General features: G+C 35.3%; 3 protein-coding genes across 4 annotated transcripts; 2 read left to right on the forward strand and 1 right to left on the reverse strand.

The window, feature by feature from the left end:
- Nucleotides 1–232: 232 nt before the first annotated feature.
- Nucleotides 233–9,893, forward strand: LOC132051844 (uncharacterized). Of its 2 annotated transcripts, none has more exons than XM_059443092.1 (5): nucleotides 233–730; nucleotides 1,695–1,832; nucleotides 1,994–2,051; nucleotides 2,231–2,466; nucleotides 9,404–9,893. In XM_059443092.1, the coding sequence occupies exons 1-5, from the start codon at nucleotides 417–419 to the stop codon at nucleotides 9,459–9,461; spliced, it is 804 nt and encodes a 267-aa protein (XP_059299075.1). In that variant the 5' UTR covers nucleotides 233–416; the 3' UTR covers nucleotides 9,462–9,893. The 2 variants fall into 2 exon arrangements, with proteins under 2 accessions (XP_059299075.1, XP_059299074.1); XM_059443091.1 differs by lacking the exon at nucleotides 9,404–9,893 and adding an exon at nucleotides 4,073–4,522 and having other exon boundaries at nucleotides 235–730.
- LOC132051845 (uncharacterized) lies at nucleotides 8,760–9,893 on the forward strand. Its single transcript, XM_059443093.1, has one exon. The coding sequence runs from the start codon at nucleotides 9,477–9,479 to the stop codon at nucleotides 9,807–9,809; it is 333 nt and encodes a 110-aa protein (XP_059299076.1). The 5' UTR covers nucleotides 8,760–9,476; the 3' UTR covers nucleotides 9,810–9,893.
- Nucleotides 9,894–11,155: 1,262 nt separating this feature from the next.
- On the reverse strand, nucleotides 11,156–23,211 carry LOC132051846 (zinc finger CCCH domain-containing protein 58-like). The gene is made up of 7 exons (XM_059443094.1): nucleotides 22,890–23,211; nucleotides 22,649–22,779; nucleotides 21,134–21,199; nucleotides 18,783–18,902; nucleotides 18,304–18,630; nucleotides 17,893–18,210; nucleotides 11,156–12,270 (listed from the first exon to the last, which is right to left on the reverse strand). Exons 1-7 carry the CDS (start codon nucleotides 22,969–22,971, stop codon nucleotides 11,890–11,892), a joined length of 1,425 nt encoding a protein of 474 aa, XP_059299077.1. The 5' UTR covers nucleotides 22,972–23,211; the 3' UTR covers nucleotides 11,156–11,889.
- Between the last annotated feature and the right edge of the window lie 560 nt (nucleotides 23,212–23,771).

A 23,771-nucleotide genomic window follows, 5' to 3' on the forward strand; every position in this document is an offset into this window, starting at 1 on the left:
ATATCTCCGCTTCAATTTACGTTAATCCATTCAACTCAAGGCATAACATTTAAGAAAGAGTGACAAGACTTTTAAAACTGTGATTCAAAATAAGTCCAATATTTTGTGGTGTAGATCATTTCATAAAGTGAATTTATTTTCAAATTAGAAAAGAGATCATTTATTTTGGTACAAATTAAAAAAATAGATTCACGTAAATTAAAATTGAGGGAGTATTATTTTGGACCAAGTGTTAGACGCTAAAATCTCAATCATTTTGGAGGGAGTATAATCCGATAAAAACATGCAATTTACACATAACTCGCAACAACTCCGATACTTTATCGATTGAACCGGAATCACACCTGTAGATATAACCGCCATAGAAATCTTCCCGTCAAATAAAAGCTAACCCGACTCGAAATTCTGTCTCTCTTATGGACTCCAGATTTAACCTTGTTGCCAGTGCCATAGTCGGGAAATCATGTCCAATATGCCTGTGCCGGTTACATCATCGGAGTGCGGCGGTTATTATCCCATGTATGCACGCGTATTGCATCGTGTGCATCCGCAGATGGAGCGATGTAAAGAGAAAATGCCCTCTCTGTAACGCCGACTTTGATTCATGGTTCTCCACAATCAGCTTCTCGTCTCGGACTTTCAATAAAGAGAAATTATCAGCTCGTAATGACAAGTTACAGTCAGGGTTTGTTGTCTCCTCTAGGCCGAGATACCGATTGCCGGACCAAAGGTTAGTTTTGTCCTTTAATTGTCTGTGGCGTGTGATAATTGAGATAATCAGCTACTTCATCAAGTTCTCTAAGCAAACAGTTTAAATACTCCCTTCGTCCCAATTTAAGGGCTGGTTTGGTACGAGGGATAAGGGATAATTTATTCCAGGATTATATTTGGCATGAGTTTATCCCACTTTTGATTGGGATAAAATCGAGATTAGTTATGTGGGATTATAGTGTTATTTTTATCCCACATTGAGGGCCGGGATAACAATCCCGGGATAACTTGTTCCCCAACCAAACAGGCCCTAAGTGTCTTAGTTTGATTACGCACGGAGTTTAAGAAATAAAGAGAGCTTTTGAATCTTGTGGTTCTAAATTAAAGATTTGTGTAATGTACTAAAATGTCCTTTGAATCTTGTGGTTTTAGACTTGTCATGTAGGATGTTTGAATTGTTAACTTACTAAACATAGAAAAAGGCACTCTTTTTGGGACAAACTAAAAATGGAAGTACGAGACTTAAATTGGGATGAAGGGAGTAACTTTTATTTTGATTCTCTTATTTATGTTGTAGGACACTAATGAAGGCTTTTCAATTGGTGTTTCTTTCTCTAGATAGAAAATCAGTGAATCAAGCTGCTCATGCTTTAGGGGAACTATTTCTATGTTTGGTTCGATGGAATGAGGGTCTTTCCCACCATTTATTTTTGATGGTACTCTCTTTTGATTTGAGTAGTAATTGAGAAGGCACCTTTTCAAAAAAAAAAAAGGAAAAAGATTTGAAGTGTTCCCATAAGTCGTCCCGATTTTTATCCCCCAAAAATATAAGTATAACTAAAAAAAACAAAAAAGGGCAGCCCGGTGCATTAAGCTCCCTCTATGCGTGGGGTCTGGGAAGGATCTATTATACACAGCCTTACTCTGCATTTCTGCAAGAGGCAGTATAAGTATAACTAATTTGTGATATTTATGTTGTGCAGAGTGATTAGGAGAAGGAGAGAAGAGCTTAATGCTTCTGGCTGCAGAACGAGGCCGTTCCCGAGGCGGCGATCCTTTGATCAGATTGGCGCTAGAAATTCAGATGATATTACAAGGAGAATCATTCGGTGGCGCGCTAGGTACATGTACTTTTTATTTTTCTGCATGAATGCTCGGTGCTTTGTCTAATTATTAATTCTCACTAATAGTAAGCGGATTTCTGTTCCATTTACTTATGGATGGATGTCTAATTAGGATAGAGAATTAGTTGATTGAACCGGAATGATATATTTGGTTGCAGTATATATGAAGAGAGATTGCAGGCTGTTCCTTTTTCATCTAAAAACTGTCTTATGCAGGTAATGCTCAACCCAGTAGATTAATCCACTTCACTTAATAAACTAGAGAAATTGTGGTAGCTGTTGTTATGCCTCCTATCTTGATAATAAACCAGATGGCTAGAAGTTGTCTGTTTTAAATGATTCTGTTTGGGTTGGCTAAATTGATTCTAATATTTAATCTGTGCTTAAATTTATAGCACATGGATAATAGGAGTACCAAAGAAAAGATGTTACAGAGAATAGAACCTTGGATAAGAAGGGAGCTGCAGGCTATACTGGGGGATCCAGATCCATCCATCATTGTCCATGTTGCTACCTCACTTTTTATCTCCGAAAATACACATTCAACACAGCGGTGTGCTGGAGATGATTTTCTTGCGCCGTTGCGACCCTTCTTGCATGAACGTGCAGAAATGTTTTGGCATGAACTAAGGTATCATTCGTTATACTTCTATGATAATAAGTATTGAGTGTTCACTAACCAACTAATTGCATGACTGTAGTAGCAATCAAATTTCCCTGAAAGTACTTTCTTTTCCATTCAAGACCAAGTATTAGAGTTGAACAGCATGTAGTCAATATTTCTATAACACTTATAAAAAACTAACGAACTAATTGCTATGTTCCAGTAGCAATCAATCTTTTTGTTCGAATAAATACTTTTCCATTCTAGACCAAGTTTAAGAATAAGACCGCATTCGATCTTGGGAGTGGAACATATTATCCAAGAAAATTGATTGGCGTATTGGGAAGGAGTATCACCTTTGTGCCCCAAAATGCATCCTTGCGATCTCTTTGATAACTTCCATTGAGAGTAAGCTAAACCCTAATTATTTTCTCTGCTCAATCTCATCTTACGTATCAACGTCCATGAGATGCCTCAACTTCGCAGCTGAAGCTGAGATATTGATGAAATACTATGTTTTGTTATAGTGGGTAAAGTAAACAATTCCACTTTTTCAGCAAATGGATTAACATCAGAATTATTATTATTTTTTTTTTTTTTAATAATGGTGGTGCACGGGTCAGCTTGGGTGCACCTCGCTTCATTGACCACTAGGCCACACTCTTTCGTGCTAAACTAAATTTGTACTTTGAGTAATTGTAATTCTTCTCGGGCCATATTTGTAGCTGTTAGAGCCAATTAATTCCATCAACCATCTTAGCAAAAGTTTTTGAACATTGCAGACCGTCGATGAGAATGATTATACCTTAGTGGATCATATGTGTAATTCCACCTTTGGTTCTCAAAAGTGTTATACTGACTACTGAGATGACATCTAATCTATAATTCACTTATTGCCACCACACAGACTGGAGGCTTGGGATATAGAGCCCGTTTGGATTGGCTTATTTTAAGTGCTTTAAGCCAAAAGAGCTTTTAAGCCTTTTTGTAGTGTTTGGATAAAGTAAAAAAGTGCTTTTGAGCACTTGGTTTTAAGCCAAAATAACAAAAATAAGCCAAAAATTAAAAGCTAGAATTTCTAACTTATGGCTTATGCTTAAAAGTCACTTAAAATAAGCCCATCCAAACGAACTCATAATCTATTTGGCAGATAGAAAGTTTTGTTGGACGCGCTGGTGTTAAACTCGTTTCATTGAGTTCATCTCTTAGCAAAAATGGATAGTCCATCAAGGTTTGTCTGTCAAATTACTTTTTACTAGAATTTCTAGGGCAAATAAGTTCCAAGCAATCAGCCCTTCCAGGTTAGAGACTGGCAGCGCTATATTTACTGGTGATCTATTGAAAATTAGAAACTGATATACTGGTTTGGAACTAACTGCCTAAGCTGCAATCATACACAGTAGAACAGAGAATATTTGTTATTTTGAGATAATGGCCCCTATGTTATGTAGTTGCTCTTTCTGTAGCTATTTTCAGCTATTGTCCTTCCTTTTTCCTGTTTTATGTTGTTTTTTTTTTTTTTGCTTTTTGTTTACTTCATTTCTTTAATAAGAACTTTGTGTGAGAAATTTTTGAGTCTCTCCCTCCGTCCCTCTCCCTCTTTCTTTGACCTAGATAATAATGTTCATTGTAGGTGCTTTGCGGAGAGCCCTTTGTCTATGCAAACATATGATACTGTGGTGGAGTACAAGTCCTTGGACTAATTCAATAGTACCAGTCAATGATACGTAGGCTATAATTCTGCGGTAAGAATGGATTGAGATGGATAAGATACTGTTGTGATCCAGCGTTGTCATCTGACCACAGCTATAAGAATGTCTTTGTAATCTGAATTCTTGCGTAGAATGAAAGAGCAAGCCGTCAGTTTTTCTTCCTCAATAGCCAGCTAGATTGGTTGAAAGGCCCACTATGCACTTGGAGGATGGGTTCTAGAGAGGATTGGGCCAACCAAAACTTTGACTCCGAGAGTGAGAAGTTGCGTCAATCTCAAGCCTTGTCATCAGATAACGAGTAGATTTCTCCCCAGAACCCTCCACAACCCGGGTTCCTTAGTTGGATAAGCATGGTATCATGCAGCCTTGGCTTTTGTTAAGCAGGGATAGCATTTCTGTTCTGCATATTCATGGAATTTGTGAAGTCCGAGACGCAAGGAAAAACATCACTTGTGTGATTAGCAATCCATAAACTGGAGAGGCTGAAGGAATCCAGAGTGCTTAAATTAGACTTCTGCATTGCTTAATCAAAGCATGACCGCAGTTCCTGAGAGTTGCTGGTATTTTTGTTTACAATGCGTTACTTGTTGAAGCTTAATAAGACTCTCTGATTACTCCACTCAGTCTGACGAGATTTTGGTAATATTTTGATCCTGCCCCCATAGTGAGTGGCTGTTAGCTTCCTCATCTTTGATTAACTGCCACAAAGCTGTTGCACATTCTGCATCTGCCTCTGGTCCACTCAGTTTGAAACTATGGTTTGACGACAGTGGACCTAGTTTTCCCAGATATCCTCTATCATTAAGACCTCATTTATTTATTATTATTATCAGAAGTAGGAGAACCTTTTATTGATAGTCTGCAAAGTGGACGATAAAAGGTGTGCTCAAATAGAAACTGTACAGAGTGCGACTCTCTTTTGTGAAACACATATTGTTGGAAAGGTGTTAATTACACTGTGGAAAGTCTTATGTATAAAAGTTAGATACACAATAAGATGTTCCGATATTTAATTTTTACGTGGAAATGAGATCTCTTGCCCTCTTACAATTGGTATACAATTTGAAAAGAAAAAAAATGACCTTTTCATATTTCTGATGTGTAAAACTGCCAATCTCTTGTTAAAAAGGACATAAAATTAAAGACATTTGTAAGTGGGCTGCAAAATCATTTCTCTTTTAAAGATATGCGTGACTGGAAAAACTTAACATTCAACGTAGGATTAGGACCAAAAGATTATGCATGCATAAAGAGAAAAATTAATTACAATCCCAAATATAAACAAAATTTATATATGTTTGTATATCTGCCAATCACCAAATGTGGCATTTTCTATTAATAGAACTGTTTAAATGCATACACACACACAGATATATATATATATATATATATATATATATATATATATATATATATATATATATATATATATATATATATCTGTGTGTGTTTTTAGCTGTTATGAGGCGTCTTGTTTTTCTTATTCTCATTCAGTAACTTCAGAATTTCGTACTTGGTGTGAAATCTTATGTATATATTGCTATTGGTGAATGCTATAAATTTCTGCAAATTAATACTCCCTCCGTTTCAGTTTTGTTTGTCTTACTTTATTTTCTTAGCCCGTTTAAAAAAGAATGTGTTTTTTTTTTTGACAACTTTTTAATTTCAACTTTCCACATAATATGTCAGAGAAAAGGCCATAAATAGTCCCTTATCTATGGGAGTAGGTCTAAAATGGTCCCTTAACTATACACTTACCGATTTTAGTCCTTTAACTATCCAAAAACTTATCAAATTTGATCTCTGTCTATTTTTTTATACAAACAACGTACAAACTCATAAACTTTCGTGAGATTAATCGTTAAACCATTACTCAGACCTATATTTCTCTCTCCCTGCTTCTTTTTCCTCAAGTTCATTCTTTAACCTCAACTTTCTTCCTCAAGTTCTCTCTCGCGTTTCGTAACCGACGTTGATCGCATCGGTTAAAACTGACATAGTTCGTCGGTTTTGTTAAAAAAAACCGACGGTCTCACGTCGTTTTTTTTTTTTTTTTTTTTGAAAATTAAAGAATGAAATGTAGGAACTTGGAATCGAACCCGGGTATGTTCCTTGGCATTAAAGGGCTTTACCACTAGAACACTGATATTTTTTGTTCATATACTTACATTGATTTAATTTTACCGTTTTTTCGCTCTAAAAATCGACGGAACCGTCTCCGTCGTCGGTTTTTTATAAAAAAAATAAAAAATAAAAAATCCGACTCCATTGGTTTATTTTAGAAAATAATTATATTTTTTCGCGCATTTTTGTGCAAAAAATAACAGACACAGTCCGTCGGTTTTCTTAAAAAAAAAAAGATTTAAAAAAATTATTGAAAAAACCGATGGAATCCGTTTCGTATTTTTTCTCGGTTTTTTGCTATCGGTTTTTACCGAGCTTTTTAGTAGTGTTTGAGAAGAATGGTTATAGAAATTTTGTGTCCGAGTTTGTCTTTTCGAATTTAGAGACTCGAGAGCGACACAAGTGCCGTAACGTTCTTTTTTTTTTTTTTTTTTTTTTTTTAAACAAGAGGAACTTGAGGAAAAAGAAGTTATGAGTATAGAGAAATATGTGACGAGTGAATGGTTTAACGATTAATCTCACGAAGGTTTATGAGTTTGTCTGTTGTTTGTATAAAAAATAGACTACATCAAATTTGATAAGTTTTTGAATAGTTAAAGGACTAAAATCGGTAAGTGTATAGCTAAGGGACCATTTTAGACCTACTCCCATAGATAAGGGACTATTTATGGCTTTTTCTCTAATATGTCACAAGATGATAACATTTTAGTACTTTCTATGTATTTTTATTTTAAGACGATAAGATTCAAAAGTTTTCTTTACTTTCGTAAATCCCATGCCAAGTTAAAACCAGAAAATAAATTGAAACGGAGGGAGTATGATTTTTGTATAATTAATACATCGTTCAGTTTTCAATATTAAATTTCTCATTAAGTTATGTGGAGCACAATTTTGTTATGGTTACTTGAGCTGAGGTCTATAGGAAATAACCTCTCTATCTCTACGAGGTAGAGAGAAAATTTGTGCACACTCTACCCTACCTGTGAAAATATATTGGATATGTTGTTGTTGTTATGTGGACACAATGGTGTAAATAAAAGTTGTTATGTGGACACAATAGTGTAAAAAAATGTCATAAACAACTGATATATTATAGTAATTTTCATACAAGTAGACATTAAGGAATTTGGGGTTTAATTGCAATGTCATAAAGGAATTTGGGGTTTAATTGCAATGTCACCCGCCATAAACCCTACGACACTTATCTGATTTGGGCCTCTCCTACTAAGGATTGGAAACGGTTTATTATATACTCCATGAAGAAGTGACTTCAGCTAAACGGTATGTCGTCGTTTTGTGTTACTTTCACATAGCTGGAGCTGCTTATTTCCTGCGAATAGACTTTCCAAGTAGAATATTAAGCCTTAATTGGAGAATGATTCTTCATTGCACTTCTATTCACATTGGGTACTGCTAATTCTACCATATTATCTTGCAAAGGTTGGAAATCAATTCTGACAGTTTCTTCTGGGAGTTTAACTGGAATTTCCTTAATTTGTTATTCCTAGTAAGTTACGCACATTCTGAATAATAAAACTTTAATCTACAACGTTTTCTGTTTCTTTCCTTTTCTCAGAGTTTGTTAGGTTAGGTTAATTTGGCTGACTGATGCTGAGAAAATACGTAAGAAATTCACTTAACCCTCTGTTTGGATGGTTGTTTCCCGTGGTTCATTAATGTACAATATGGTGTTGTATTGTATTGTGCTGTATTAATGAACACAATGTTTGGATAGACTGTATCGTTTATTGTTGTTTAATAACATTTGTATTGTTTGGTTTGACTGTATGGTACTGTACAATAACTTGTAAGTTTACTAAAATACCCTTAACTCTTAATTAGAAATTAATTCATTATATATAAATAAAACCTAGGTAAAGAATAAAAAAGGAACTTTAAAAAATAAGTAGGTAGTGGGTGGGGGTGGTGGAGGGGTGGGTGGTGTGAGGTGGGTGGGAGTGAGTTGTTGTGGGGTGGCGTTGGGCGGTGGTGAGTGGTAGTGGGTGATGGGGGTGGGTGGCAAAGGAGTGGGGTAGTTGGGGGCGGGGTGGGTGGTGGGGCGGGGTGGGGGTGGGGTACAATGGAGAAATGAAATACGTAACCACGGAAAAATCACCAAATCCGTGGTTACAAAAATTGGGACTTTTCATGGTTATATAACCATGGAATGAACGGTTTACAACACCATACCACATAATTTTAAGAACAATGAAAACAAACATGGTTTCATAGAAAACCATACATTAATGAACCACGGGAAACCACCATCCAAACAGGGGGTTATTTTCCATGAAAAACATTTTCCTCCATACCGATCACACCCTTAAGGATTGTGAGGATGCTAAGGCTAATAATTTTGTTGGGCTTCCAAGGAAGCAACCTCTTGTAGTTGATGTGTTCCAAAGAGCTATTGCATGTTAAAAGCTTGGAGTGAACCCTTTCAGTTAGTAGGATCTTGTATAATCATTTTTTCATTTTTCCGATAGTTTTCACTATTAATCTAGGATTTATCTATAGTTTTCACTATTAGTCTAGCATTTATCTTACGGGAATGTTTTTTTTTCATTTTCATTGTCTCCCTGATAAGTCTATGCTTCATCTGTTAGTGCACTATATCCATGGATTTGAACCCTCTATTCAGGTTTCGACACAGAACTGATTAGCATCTGCTTTTAGCGTTGCAATTCTTTAACGGCTTTGCCTTCCAATGGAAGATCATACACGCTCTATTTTGGGATAGCTCGTTGACGTTTGATTCTTTCCCTTATTTGTATCTTAAATAAAGGAAGAGAGAGAAAAGATCACAATAGTCTTAACAATAGTCTTATCTGGTGAGGTCTTTTGATATCAATAAATCATATGTTGAAACATTATTACAAAAATTTGCTCTTTGCTTGTGTTCTAGATAGATGGTTTTCTTATTTTCCCATACATGTCATAGTACAAGTCATGTTTCCTGTTTTTCTTCTCCCAGAAAAAGAAGCATTGGATGTGTTGAGTTTTTCCGATGTTAAGTTAGAGAGCACATGTACGTTCTAGCTAGAGTGACGTTAAGTTCTCTTTGGTGTTTGTTGTATTTGATAATCTTATTGCTCCGAGTAACTGAGGACTATTTGTGTTTGCCGCAGCAAAGTTACGCAAGTCATAGGAGTTGGTTCTCTGCCGAGAGAATTTTTCAAGTTCTGAACTACTGGGCCAACAATGGCGACTCAGGAAAAGAGTGAAGTGATTCAACCACCAATTGTAGACAAGCAATTAGAAAGTTACTCCTATACTAATTGGGCAGGGAAGATACAAGAACAGTACCAGAAAATCAAAGAGAATGCAGAAACTTACCCCTATGTTTGGGGTTCCTATACTGTTGTATACGGGGGATTTGGCCTCTGGTTTGCATATAGATGGCGAAGGCTCCGCAAAACTGAGAACCGAGTCCGTGTCCTTCAAGAGAGACTTCGCAAACTTGTGCAAGCTGAAGAGTCAGCAACTTCATCTACAGCAAAAGCACCTGCATCTTCTGACAAATCGACCAGATAGATTCGTTCCTTTTCTTCATTGAAGTTGTGTTTTTACGCATGGATTGATATTCTTTTTGTTGAAAAATTGAGTTATCAGTGACTGTACTTTGGTCGCAAAACTTATCCGACTTAATAGGGTACGTGGAGAAAAAAAGCCCCTTGGTTAACAACATAATATACTGCAGTTTGCACAATCCAAAAAAATAATAAATATACTGCATTTTACATTTATTTGACACACTCGTTTATGAAAATCCCGTGTTGAGAGTATACTGTTTTGGGTAAAACAACCTTTGAACTGTCTTTTGCACCAAATAGTTTTATGTATATATTCTTTCAAGAATTTTGCCTGCAGTCTGACGTTGATGGTAGTGAGAAATGCAACGCGGTATATCTTTTTTGTTTTTACGCTTCTCTTTCAATGTGGTAGTTCATAACGGGCAAACTTGAAAGAACAATACAGTCTATTCCAATCCAAACCTTTTTTTTTTTTTCTGGGTAACTTATTCAAAGCCACTTTTGAGTCGCGTAGAATTTATTTTTCACTTGAATTCATGTACTATTTTTCATTACATCAATAGTATCAGAGTTTGGGTAACAAATTTCACAAAGATGCTCATAGCAGTTTTGAATGTTTTTAGCGATTATATAGCCGAAATGTAATGCACGAAATGCGTATTTGTTATGCTAAATTGCTAATAGTTGAACAAAAGTACAAGTATTGCACGCTAAAAAGAAATTTGAGTTTGTTATTTTGACTCCAAAAGAACCCCGACTGCCAACAGATATTGTATGCTTGGTGTTGCACTAAAATACGATACTTGTTGACAAGAAAGCTCAACTAAGCCAAAAATAGAAATTCAGCAAACAAGAAACAAGAAAACAGAGGAATTCGGTAAGGGGCAAGTCTAAAACATTATCGTCCAAAAAAACATGCTTAAATTTTGTAGCATTTTGCTAACCAAGAAACATTGTATTCCTGGTGTTGCACTAAAATACGGCACTTTTTGAAAAGAAAGCTCAACTAAGCCAACATAGAAAATTCAGCAAACAAGAAAGCAGAAAACAGGGAAATTTCGTAAAGGGCAAGTCTAAACAGTATCGACAAAAAAAACATGCTTAAATTTTGTACAGTAGCATTTTGCTTAGCTACTAGACCCTCACCACTGAGCTGCAATCAGTTCATTATATGAGCTGATGAATTAGTCTTTCATTATATGAGCTGATGACTTGTCTTACTCCTAGGTTTATTTAAAGCATAACAGTATAACTTTGTAACTTAGCTAATCAATGTAACCTCATATTTTCTCGTCCAATCTAAACAGTAATCATTGACAACAGATACACAGGGAAAGTCATAACCAATTAAGAGCATCAAAATGTCAGTGATGAGACTGAATTCCATATAACCAGAAAATGAATTCTTACAAAGTCAAGGTTTTTCACTTGGAAATTTTGCTGCATTTGGGGATAAATAGGAGTATTACAAGAAGTTTAGCAATTTCCAATATCAAAACATAAGTATCAACCAGATCCCATAAAGGCAGCAATACTTTGCCTTGCTTGGAATCTGTCAATCAACAGTTTTCTTTACAAGGAAGTCCCAGATCAAAACAAGACCAAGATATTCATTCCCAAATTCAAGTCGGAGTTTGTCCCCAGTTTTAAAAGGGAACAAACAGGATCGGCGTAAATATAGTCCAATGGGAAGGAGAATGACACAGGATGAATCCTTCTGGTTCCCTAAAGGACTATAACATAAATAAGGACAACAAGGTCCAAGATGTTTAATTCAAATGACATCTAAAGTGGAAGGGGGTTTTTGTTACTTGCTATTCAGAAACCTAGTACAATCCTCAACTGATAGTTGTTCGACCTTTGACAGTTGGAGTACACTTATTCAAAATGGGCAAAAATGGAAAAGGTGACACATATGGGGATTTTATGAGCACAGAAAGACAGAACTAGAGTGTGGTAGATGTAAATGGAAGGACCAAGATGACTAAGATAAAAGCATCCTAAGAAGGACTAGCACCAAAAAATGGAATCTTCGTTTAATGATCATTGAGCAATAGAAAAATGTGACCCAATCTTTTTCCTCAACTTGATGTGTGAGCCTCACCTTCATGGTCTGTACTCCTGCTACCACTAGAAGAGGTATAACTCTGTTGAACACCAGAATGAGAAACAGCACCGCCTTTTGAGAACATTGAACCAACTGAACCGCTTGCAGCACTCATTGTTTGGGTAGAGAAGTCTTCATTGCTGGCTCGAGAAACAAGTTCAGGCCTCAAGTCTGAGGATGAGGAGGATGGGGCCAACGTTCCAACAGAAGATCCAACAGGGTAAGGCGCAACAGGCATATCAGCGAGAGAAGATGCTGAGGGACTATAGCTTATTCCCATTGGATGGTCAAACTTGCAAGAAGGTCCAAATTTGCACACTCCATTTTGTGAGTAGTGAGAGCAAATTGGTGCACCCTAAGAACAATGGAGAGAACTGAAAACATGATTTTCTAGTCTGAGCACAGATATTATTAAAGCACAAAATTCACTCTGTTAAAAAATTAATATGCCTCAGTAAGAAAAAAGTGTTCAGGATAGAGAAGGAAATCAAAAGACAAATCAATTCCTGGCCCATGCAATTGGCATAAAAACTAGTCAAACTACTATATTACACATCATTAGTACAGTCATTAATGGAACTGACCACCAGATAGCTGATAATCGGATACGAGATGCAACTTGCCAGAGATCAATGGCCAACTAGGAATCTCTTCTCACAATTAGAACAAGAGCGCAACATCAATACACCAAGAAAAAATCCAAAAATGTAAACCCAAACCCATGGATGCATAAATAACGTAACAAGGATGATGGTATGGCATCATAAAGTCAGGAAATATGCTGTTTAATCATTGATAAGCAACGAGCCCAAATATATTCCATGATCCAAGTTGACATGTGGAAAAAACTAGACAAATTTTGACTCTCTAACACGATGAACAAAAAAGAAGCAACTAAACAACTGTTACTCCAGATAATATCACACATTTACATGACCCCAGTTGTGCGTCTGATATCAGAACAAGGCCTCGGAGTAGGGAGTAGGGACCAAGTCTAGCTTTATGAGAAATGCGAAGTTTCAACAAATTTTTCTGCACTTGAACAAGTACTTAGAAAGAAGCATCCTGAGACCACTACAATGCAGAGACCATTTAAAGCTCTTCCCAGGTTTCCAAGTATAATGCACAAATACTCACTGAAAAATCACTGCTCCCTCAGTCCCATTTATATGAAGCTGTTTGGTTGAAGACGGAGTTTAAGAAAGAAAAACTGATTTTTGAATCTTGTGCTCTAAAACATGCCATAGACATTTTTGTGGCTATAAAATCATGTCATTAAGGGTAAAATGTGATGCTTAAAGTTAAATTGTTACGAAATTTAAAAAGATATGTCGCATAAAATGGGATAGAGGGAGTATAAGTTATTGGACAATAGCTTCAGTAACTAGGAAGTGGATGATTTTGACTTGGACGAACATTTCAAATACTCCAACTCAACTTCAGAATCCTAAGAAAATTGCTAAAGAACATAGGTGAAGTTTCATGCAATGTTGGAGACGGCACTTAGAGACCGTAATTGGAGAAAAAGGAAATGCAGCTCTGTCCGAAACAGACCACTGCAAGATAGCATTTCTAACAACTGACTGACAAAGATTTCTTAAATCTCATGAAATATATATAGAAAATTAAGATTATCTATATTTACACATTTATTATGAAACGGACCTGAAAGATAAGGAAGGTATTGAACTTGCAAAACTAGGAATAACACCTGAATTGCATCAGCTGAATGAATCTACATGTACGAGTATTTAGTTCAACACTAAATGAATCCTTCAACAGTGTTTGATTTACTGTTTTACTTAATAAGTTTTTTTAATTTGATTAAGTGTTTGCTTCTTTTTTTCCTTCATTTTTTTCATGAAGTTGTTTGATATTGGCCAACCGTAGTTTTTTCCATGTACAAGAATCGGCCAAGAAATGTAATATTCAAAGTATATCATCAGTTTGGCAAGAATGGGAACATTTTGTTACATGGATTTGTTCAGTATGTCTCTGATACAGGTATGCGTAAGCAGCACGTCTAGTGTTTTGCTAATTTAGTGCATGTTGAAGGATCCGTATGAAATACTAACACCACATCAACCCAATCAGTACAGGTATATTGATTCAGCTGAGGATTCATGTAACATAGCTGAAAGGAAGATACTTTATAGTCAAGTGCAAAGAGCAAAAACTTTGTTACAGTATCAGTTATATGATATATATGACAACCAAATAATACTAGAGTAAATCATGATATCCCTTTTCAATTATTACCTTTCAAAAACAAAAAGATAACCATTTCATTTGAAAGCAAGTCAAAAAAAATTCTGTCAGAAAGTTCCAACAACATTTGCAAAAATTCCACGATTGACCTACGGCTTACCAAACAGCAGCACACCAAGCACTCAGAGCCTTAATGCAATAACACAAACATTTACACATCTTGAATCTTTTGATACTTTTTCAATCTTTTACTTGTATTTACTATCATAACAGTTGAGACACTACTTCAAAGTAAATAACATGTACAACATATTAAACTGTTAATTTTCTTCATTATTAAAGGAGTTGTGTCAAAATTGAAACATATTTATTCCACAGCTAAGGAGAAAAAGGTGGTAGGGACTTTCCATCACAGAGAACGCTTTAGCACAAAAAATCCACCGGAAAACCCTAAAAGAATCAAGGATTATTCAACATCTAAGTTGATTTGGATTTCCTAAACAAATAGCTAGTTCCCACAAGGTGATTGTTATAGGAACATAGATGTTAAATATGAATGTTAAGATTGATGTGCACTCATACAAGATTAGACAATATCGGAATGATCACCTCCTATAAAAGGTGCAAATAATACACAGAGAAAATAAGACGAGAGGTCACTTGAGATAATTTGGTTAGATCCTATGCAGACCTGCAAACGGATGTACGGGGCAGAATGATCACCTCCGACAAAAGGTGCTAGCAACACATGTAGAGGACAAAATGAAATGTCGCTTGATATGATTTGATTACATCCTATCTATAGTGTGAAATCATGATGAATCAAAATGTTAAAAGTAGACAAGCTAGACCTTTTTTTATAAGGTAATGAGGGGGGAAAAAAAAAGGACGAGCTAGACCTAGAATCTCAAGGAAGTAACATTGTCTCAAAGGACCTACAATCTTTCGAATCCATACACTTCGCAAAAAAGTAGAACATCATGAAAGCAAAACATTTATACAGGCAATAGCAGCAATCGATTGGAGTTAATGCATGTTGGTATGCTTATATTAGGTCCAGTGATTGCTACAAAGTCTTTTTAGCCTAGTTAGAGATGCGTATATCAATGGAAAATGTAGAGAACCTCTAGTATTAAAGGACCTAAATTATTGAATATTGGAATTAATTAGGTCCAAGTGAAGCGAAATGGATGGTGAGGATTCACATTAGCTGAATTTAACGAGCTTGAGATTGACAAGTGGCCTTTTTTTGTCATTTTGAAGCTACAGTTCCTCATAAGTAAAGTCTTGACAGATTTAAACGTCCATTAAATTTAATGTTGCTCTTAGTTTGGGTTGGAGACCACAACACTATTTAAAAAATTCCAATGAAACATCAGCATTACACTGGAAACATGAACCAGGAAAGGTGTTATATATCTTTTTTTTTTTTTTTTTTTTTTTGAAACTGGTAACGTTGTATCCTAAGCATTAAGGGTATGCTGGCCACCTCCAAAAAGTGAGTAACCAAAAGATATATCTGTATTTATTAAAAGCACGAATTTCCCAGCAAAATGTCATTCGTCTTTTTTACCCTTTAAAAATAGATTTCACGCTAGACAAAATAGTCATTTAATTATTTCCTTAATATTTAGGACTTTGAGATTAACTCAAATTTTGGCTATTAGATTTTTACTTATTGGAACTATGAAAGAACTCCTAAAATGTAGGAATTTCTAATCGAGTAAGGTTTTACTTTAAAAAAAATTATTACCTTATTTTTTCTCCACAATTAGTTTGCTTTGTAATTTGTTTAGATTTGGTTTGTTCTGTCTATATTTTTGATTTGTTTTATATATATATATATATCTTCTTTCTTTTTATGACAAGGGAACCCGCTACCCTTCGGTTGCGCACAATGCAACCCCGCTACTGTGCAATAGCCCACAAACCACAAGAGACAACCCGCACTAAGAAAGTTCAGTGCGACCAGCTCGATCCAAAAGGCAAATCCCTACTCGAAGACAGGGGGTTTCGAACCTGAGACCTCCATTGTGGAAGCCCCATGCTCAACCAACTAAGCCACCCTTGCGGGATTTGTTTTATATTATATTAGTATAGGTTTGTTTTATATTATATTAGGGTAGAAGGGTAGTAGGTAGTCGTGCGTCGCCCTACTTAGTAGGTCCATAGTAGTAGTCGTAGTATTACTTGTATAGTTTCTTGTCCTTCGATTTCTGTTATTTCTTGTCTTTCGATTAGCGTATTCATTTGTATATCGATTGTAATTACTGTCTTTTTTCATAATGCTATATCATGATATTTATCTTATTTATCTATGATAGCTACTGCCCTTTTCTCAGACTGCTTTATCATGCCATTTTCGCTCGCCTGTCCTTATATAACCTTTTTTGTCAAGCTTTCTCTGAGCCATTTCGGAAAAAACCTCTCTACCTTCCAAGGTAGAGGTAAGGTCTGCGTACATTTTACCCTCCGCAGACCCCACATTGTGGGATTTCACTGGGTATGTTGTTGTAGATTTGTTTCAAACAAAGATTGTAGAGTCCAACTTAAAATCTAACACAAAAACTAAAGAGCACATATTTACCATGGTAAACTCACTGATAATAATAACAATAGCATGAATTTTCCCTTCCAATTCCAAGTAGTTCTCTTTGAATTTCATATCTGACGATGACACTACAAGTTAGTTATTTTTGTTTATGAAGAGAATTTAATTGTGTGAGGATAATTCATCTAAAATGTGTAGGTCTTTTTGTGTCTTTCTGATACACTTCAACTGCCAGTAAAAGGTCACTATAGTTCAGGTTAGCTTCACCGTTATATGTTCTTGGAAAATTTACAATTATAACACGTGATTAAATTTAGAATGAACAGAGAAAGTGTTTCCCAACTTGAGAAAATAAACTGGCATCTGGTAGGCAAAAGCAGGTATACGGAAGAGCAAAGAAAGCATTAATTAATGTATGCTGAAGGAGCACGATTTTAACACATCATTATGGTGAGTTCATAAAAGGCACCTCAAGATTCGAGGAGTATTGATTTGCGGCAAAACTTAATTAGTACTCAAAAAATTACTTACTTGATTGCGTCAGTGTTACAATTTTAGAAACATTTCATTGGGCCTACGATTTTTTTTATTGGTTTTTAAGAGTTTTACTTGAAAAAAAAATTGTCGTAGGAAGTGTTTTCACAACCAAAAAAAAAAAAAAAAAAGGGGGAGAAGAAACATATATCTACTGCCATGGATGATTCTATATTAAATTTTATGTACAATAAATCTATATTACAAAAAATTGTACTGAATATTTAGAACTATACCTCTTATATAGAACTTTGAATGTGTAATAATTTCTTTATGTAAAATTGAATCATTGTTACAGTTGGGCATTTGAATTTCGAGGGCTTATATGTGGTAAAATTTCTTCTTTTAATGCAAGCTAAATAGGATCAACATTCATTACCTTATACTTTTCTATTTAATTTTTATTTTTAAAATTGTGTACTCATAAAATAGGGTGCACGCGTAAACACTAAGACTAGTAACACAATAAAAATGCCAGGAGAGATCGACAAAGGAACTCCTGCATCAACTGCCACAACTTGCACGCTATAAATATTTCAATAACAAGAAGGAAACAAAGGAAGAAAATGAATCCCCAACTGCCTATGACCTGTTATAATCTAATCAACTTACAAGCAAGACCAACAGAATGAAGCATTAACTTGCAATGAAGAATCAATCTAAAGATTGAATCAAGTTGCTTACAGGACGAAGAGGAAGACCCATAGCACTGAGGTTAAAAGCTGCTTGTGGTCCACTCCACTCAGGTGGATGATGGTATCTACATGAAGATCCAAATTTGCAATCCCCATACTTCATGTAATACTGACATTCAGGCTGCCCGGGTCTTTGTGGAAATGCATTTTCCTTGTGCATGCTCCCTGAAGCACCAAGAGAAGCAGTAAGAGGCGTATACGGTCCCATGTAGGCAGGTGCTGAAGCAGATAGTTGAGTAAGCCCATAAACTGGACCTGCTCCAGCAGCAGGCTGAGTAGTTTGGGAGGGTACTGGACTAGCAGAAGCCTGCACCACATAATTTGATTCTTAGCAGATAAACACTGCATTTCAGGAAAGATCTACATCAACAACTGCAAGAAACACTTATATTATACGTACTGGATAAGGAGTCCAACCCGGCACGGGAACCATCCCAGGGGGAAAAAGCATAGAGCCATATGTTCCGGGAAAATAGGAACCCGGAAGCAGAGTAGGCCTTACACCTGGCCAGTTGCCAGCAACCATTCCATATTGTTGAGCTGAATGAACAGGAGAAGATTGCAGTGCTGGATAAGTGGCTGGTGGGGAAACAGCCGCGGGCAAAGGAAAAGGTCCAGCTGCTGATGCTGGCACTTGCGCACCAGCTGGGTGTGGATGGTGAAATTTGCAGGTGAAGCCAAATTTACACTGCCCAGTTTTCATATAGTGCGAACATTCCTTTTCACCCTGCAAAAGGAACTCAATGAGCCAAATCAGAAAGATAATTTCAAGGTAAAACTTTTCAAAGGCGACAACGAAAAGGAACGAAAACACAAATGAATGGATATAGCAACACAAGGAGACAGAAGGAACATAATGAGCATGAAAAGAAGGCAGACCGGTCGCAGCGGGTAACCATAAATGTTATGTGTCACCAGGGTTAGAGATCCCCCTCCCTGTCTTGGATGGTGATATTTGCAGGAAGCACCAAATTTACACATCCCCGTCCTCATATAGTACTGTAAATCATAACCAGGAAAAACAAGCATTATAAGAGTGAACACTACAGTCTTACAAACCAAATATTCGCAAAAATTTTAAAAGCATGACAAATAGCATCTAACTTTACTGACCGATAGTTTCGTATTCAACAATCACTTAGGTTGATTAGCAGCAGATCATAAACAACCTATTGACGTGAATCACAGTTCGAAACAGAATAGGTACAGTTGATAGATCATATACTACAAGATGAGAAATGAAATATTATAGCAGACAAAACCATTTTCATTTTTTCCTTTGATTAGTAATCCTAAATTTATTCAACAGATAACATACAAGACAAATCCAAAAATAGCTAAATCTATCAAAATCATGACAACACAGATCAGAAAAATACTGTAGGTTTCAACTAAATACTTACCTAAACCACACATTCAGCACATTCTAAAATTATCACAAAGTAGAAGGAAATTTTCTAAAGAATAACATAATCAGCATGAAACATGAAACAAAAATGATATGAATAATAGTTAAGTACTAGAAGACGCAACAGAAGATTTTACGCTTTCCAAAATGGACTGCACACAAATGACCTCTGTAAAACCAAACATTTGATATGTCAGAACATTATGCATAATAGAGAGACAAAGACACTGGAAACTTCCAGAAAGAATTGAATACATAGGAATATAAAAGTGATTGATTAACTACAAGGAAACCACAACCTCACTCTAGACAGCCAAGTAACAGATGAATCAACGCAAGGTAGAAAGTCTCAGAAGCATTTCCTCCAACAGAAGCTCAAAACTAGCACCCTAATGATAGAAAGTAGAAACTAATTCCAATTGTTTAAACTAAAGCACTACCAGTAGCCCAATTCAACAGTATATTCCAAAAGACCAAAAGAAATAAAAAACTGAAGTATGAACTTAGTAGCACACAGTGTTATTAAAAGCGAAAAGTGCAAAAAAGCTTTGAGTTCAGCTGGGGCTTTAAGCGCAAATAAAGCGTGGGCTTTAATGAAAAAAGGCGCAATGGTGAAAAAAAAAAATAAAAAAAAAAAAATATATATATATATATATAATCCAAGACTACTAATAATAAGCATGAACAACAAATATATGGACAAAGAAATTGTAAAAACATTACGATAAAGTGAAATATCAATTATCTAGTGTCTCCTCTTCAAGAAAGGCTCAGTGTCAAGGAAAAGTATGTCTTAGAGCCTTGTTGATGACACAAGCGCAAATAAAGCGAGGCGAAGCGCTCAACATGTTTTGAGCCTCGCTTCAGGCTTAAGCGCGCTTTAAGCGCACCTTTGACAACACTGGTAGCACATATATTGAACGCAAAACAGAATGCCAAAAATTAACTTATAACATAGTAGCAGTGGTTTTAAAAAAGACACAAATATTAAACCAGAGAAAGAGGTCCTCCTCCTAGGTCAGACAGCAAACGGATGACTCGTGAGAGAGCTCAGTCAACCAAGTGTGCATTTTTGAATATCAAGAAATGCTTGGACTTTTATCTGACAACTAACTGCAAGCTTTCGTACGTCATAAAATGGGGAGCTAATGGAAGAGAGAAATGTCGTACAATGATCAATCATAGCTTATGCAAAAAGAAAAAGAAAAGATCAATCATACAACAGCAACTGCTATGTCTTTGTCCCAAATAAGCTGGGGTGAGGTACGAATCCACAATGACCATGTTTCTCTATTTAACTCATGCACCAACATTATACAACAATGATCAATCATAATTGGAAGAAAATGATGTAACTATAAGCCAACAAATTGGAAGATGAACAATTGAAAGATAACTCACTAATAAATACTTCTTGGGTAAAACATTTACTAGATACAGCAAAATGATGAATATTATGACAGAGCATATCTAGCAACTTAGATTCTTCCATAGAACATTTGAAAGATAAGATAGTAAACCTCAGCATGATCAACATCATAAATAGCATACTAGATGCTAGGACATAATTTATTTGATAAGCTACTTAGATGCTAGGACACCATAAGCTGTCATTCAGCATATTAGAGATCCAATAAGCTGGAAAAGGACAAATCTTGGTTAACAAAAGTGGCAGCTCAATTAATACAGAATCAGCAAAAAAGTAAACAAAGTTATTGTACTAAAGAGAGTCAAATCCAGAAAACACATCTTCTCTCTCGAATTTGATCATTAAATGAACACCAAATCCCAAACTAGTTGCTATCACATTTAATAAAACTACCTGGCAAACAGATTGACCGACTCTCTCAGGGTATTCTCCTCCAGTAGCTCTTGTCGCTCCCATAGCCTGTAATCAATTTACATAAATGAAATTTCAAATCTTTCGTGCTGTCTTCACTAAAAATTAGAAGTACAAAATGTACAAAAAAAGGAAAACCTTTCTTCTTTCAGGCTACAATTTTCAAAGACTAAAAATAGGTATCACTAATGTCTAAAAAGAATAAAAATCAGAAATGAAGATAGATATCACTAATGTCTAAAAGGAAAGATCTTTCTTCTTTCGAACTACCATTTTCAAGGATTAACAATAGATATCACTAATGTCTAAAAGGAAATATCTTTCTTCTTTCAGACTACAATTTTAAGGACTAACAATAGACATCATAATGTCTAAACAGACTAAAAATAAGAAACTTTAGATAGAAAAAAAAACCCGATATTTATGAAGATCAACCTGAATTGGACAGTAAAAGAAAGCAAATCAAGTGATTAGGCATATTAAACATAAATATACCTTGAAATGAACCCTATAATTACACGATTTTATGGAAATTATAGTTTGAAATTTCAAATCTTTCGTCCCGACTTCACTGAAGATTCGAAGTGCAAAATATATAACAAAGAAAGATCTTTCTTCTTTCAAACCACACTTTTCAAGGATTAACAATAGACATCACTAATGTCTAAAAGGAAAGATCTTTCTTCTTTCAGGCTACAATTTTCAAAGATTAAAAATAGGTATCACTAATGTCTAAAAAGACTAAAAATCAGAAATGAAGATAGATATCACTAATGTCTAAAAGGAAAGATCTTTCTTCTTTCGAACTACAATTTTCAAGGATTAACAATAGATATCACTAATGTCTAAAAGGAAAGATCTTCTTCTTTCAGACTACAATTTTCAAGGACTAACAATAGACATCACTAATGTCTAAAAAGACTGAAAATCAGAAATTTCAGATAGAAAAAAAAAAAAAAAAAAAAAAAAACTGATATTTATGAAGATCAACCTGAATTGGACGGTAAAACAAAGCAAATCAAGTGATCAGGCATATTAAACATAAATATACCTTGAAATGAACCCTATAATTACACAAGTTTATGGAAATTATAGTTTGAAATTTCAAATCTTTCGTGCTGACTTAGCGGAAGATTCGAAGTGCAAAATGTATAACAAAGTAAGATTTTTCTTCTTTCAAACTACAATTTTCAATGATTAACAACAGACATCACTAAATGTCTAAAAATCAGGAATGAAGATAGATGAAACCCCGCGATATTTACTAAGATCAACCTAAATTGGACAGATCAGGCATATTAAACAAAATACCTAGAAATGAATTGGACAGTAACAAAGTAAATCAAGTGATCAGGCACGTTAAACATAAATAAATACCTTGAAATTGGACAGTAACCAAGTAAATCAAGTGATCAGCCACATTAAAAAACAAAAAAAACAAAAAAAAAAAAACCTAAAAATGAACCCGAGAATTACACGATTATAACACAAAATTACCAAATTACTGCGGTTACGAGGATGATTAAACCGACAACGAGCGCCATATCCACAAATACCAGTCCTCAAGTAATAAATACAATCAGCCTCGTTTGGCCTTTCTGGATACACCGACAACTGCCACATAGCCTCTGTACATTACACAAATAATAATAATAATATATACATATGAGTCACATAAATACAGTCCACATTAAGCGAATTTAGAGTAAATTCACATGAAATTCAACTGGCAGATAACCTTCGAGTCCAGTTTCGGTGTCACTCCATTCAGTTTCCGGAGCACCGTCGTCAATTGGGTGGGTCCCACTATACATCTCCATTGTGTGTCCTCTTAATAAATTAACTGCTATAAAATTACCTATACAATTTATATACTCATATATGTGTATGTACGGATATACGTATATGTAATCTACAAGGTACAAAAAGAGAGTGAGAGAGAAGTGTGCCTCGTGGAATGGTCTTTACAAAGGAGTTTGATGGCAGGTTTTAGAGAGAGAGAAGAGAAAAGGGGAGGTTTTTTATTGGTTTTTTCTTCTGTCACGCGCGCATACACACACACCCTCTCTCTCTCACTCAGTTACTGTGTGTGTGTTTGGTCGGTCAGGTTTAACACCTTGTTTGGATGATTGTTAAGTATGTTTCATAATGTATGGTATTGTATCATTGTGCTCCCTCAGTCTCAAAATACTTGTAGTTTTATTTAATCAAAATAAAATTAAATAGTTTTTTCAATTTTATTCTTATATTAATTAGCAACATTTGAGGTTCTCACCTTTGATGGAGTAGATATTTATTGAGGAAAGATTATATGATGAAATATGTTAAGAGGGTAAATTGGTCAAAATGCTATCCTTGTAAATGTTTTCTTAAGGGACGCGTAAATAAAAAATGCCACAAGTATTTTGGGACGAATGGAGTACTGTATTGTTTTGGTGAAAACAACATTTTGAGAGATTGTATCATTTCTTTTCGTTGGCACATGTCACTAATTTGAAGGATAAGCCTACAAAAAAACATAAAATGGTAGGATAAATAAAAAAATAGGATTATTAAATAATAAGGAAAGAGAAAATGAGGAGAAATAAAAAAGATAACGACGTGATCACATCAAATCAGT

Source organism: Lycium ferocissimum, chromosome 4 (genome assembly GCF_029784015.1).
Source record: "Lycium ferocissimum isolate CSIRO_LF1 chromosome 4, AGI_CSIRO_Lferr_CH_V1, whole genome shotgun sequence".
NCBI lineage: Eukaryota > Viridiplantae > Streptophyta > Magnoliopsida > Solanales > Solanaceae > Lycium > Lycium ferocissimum.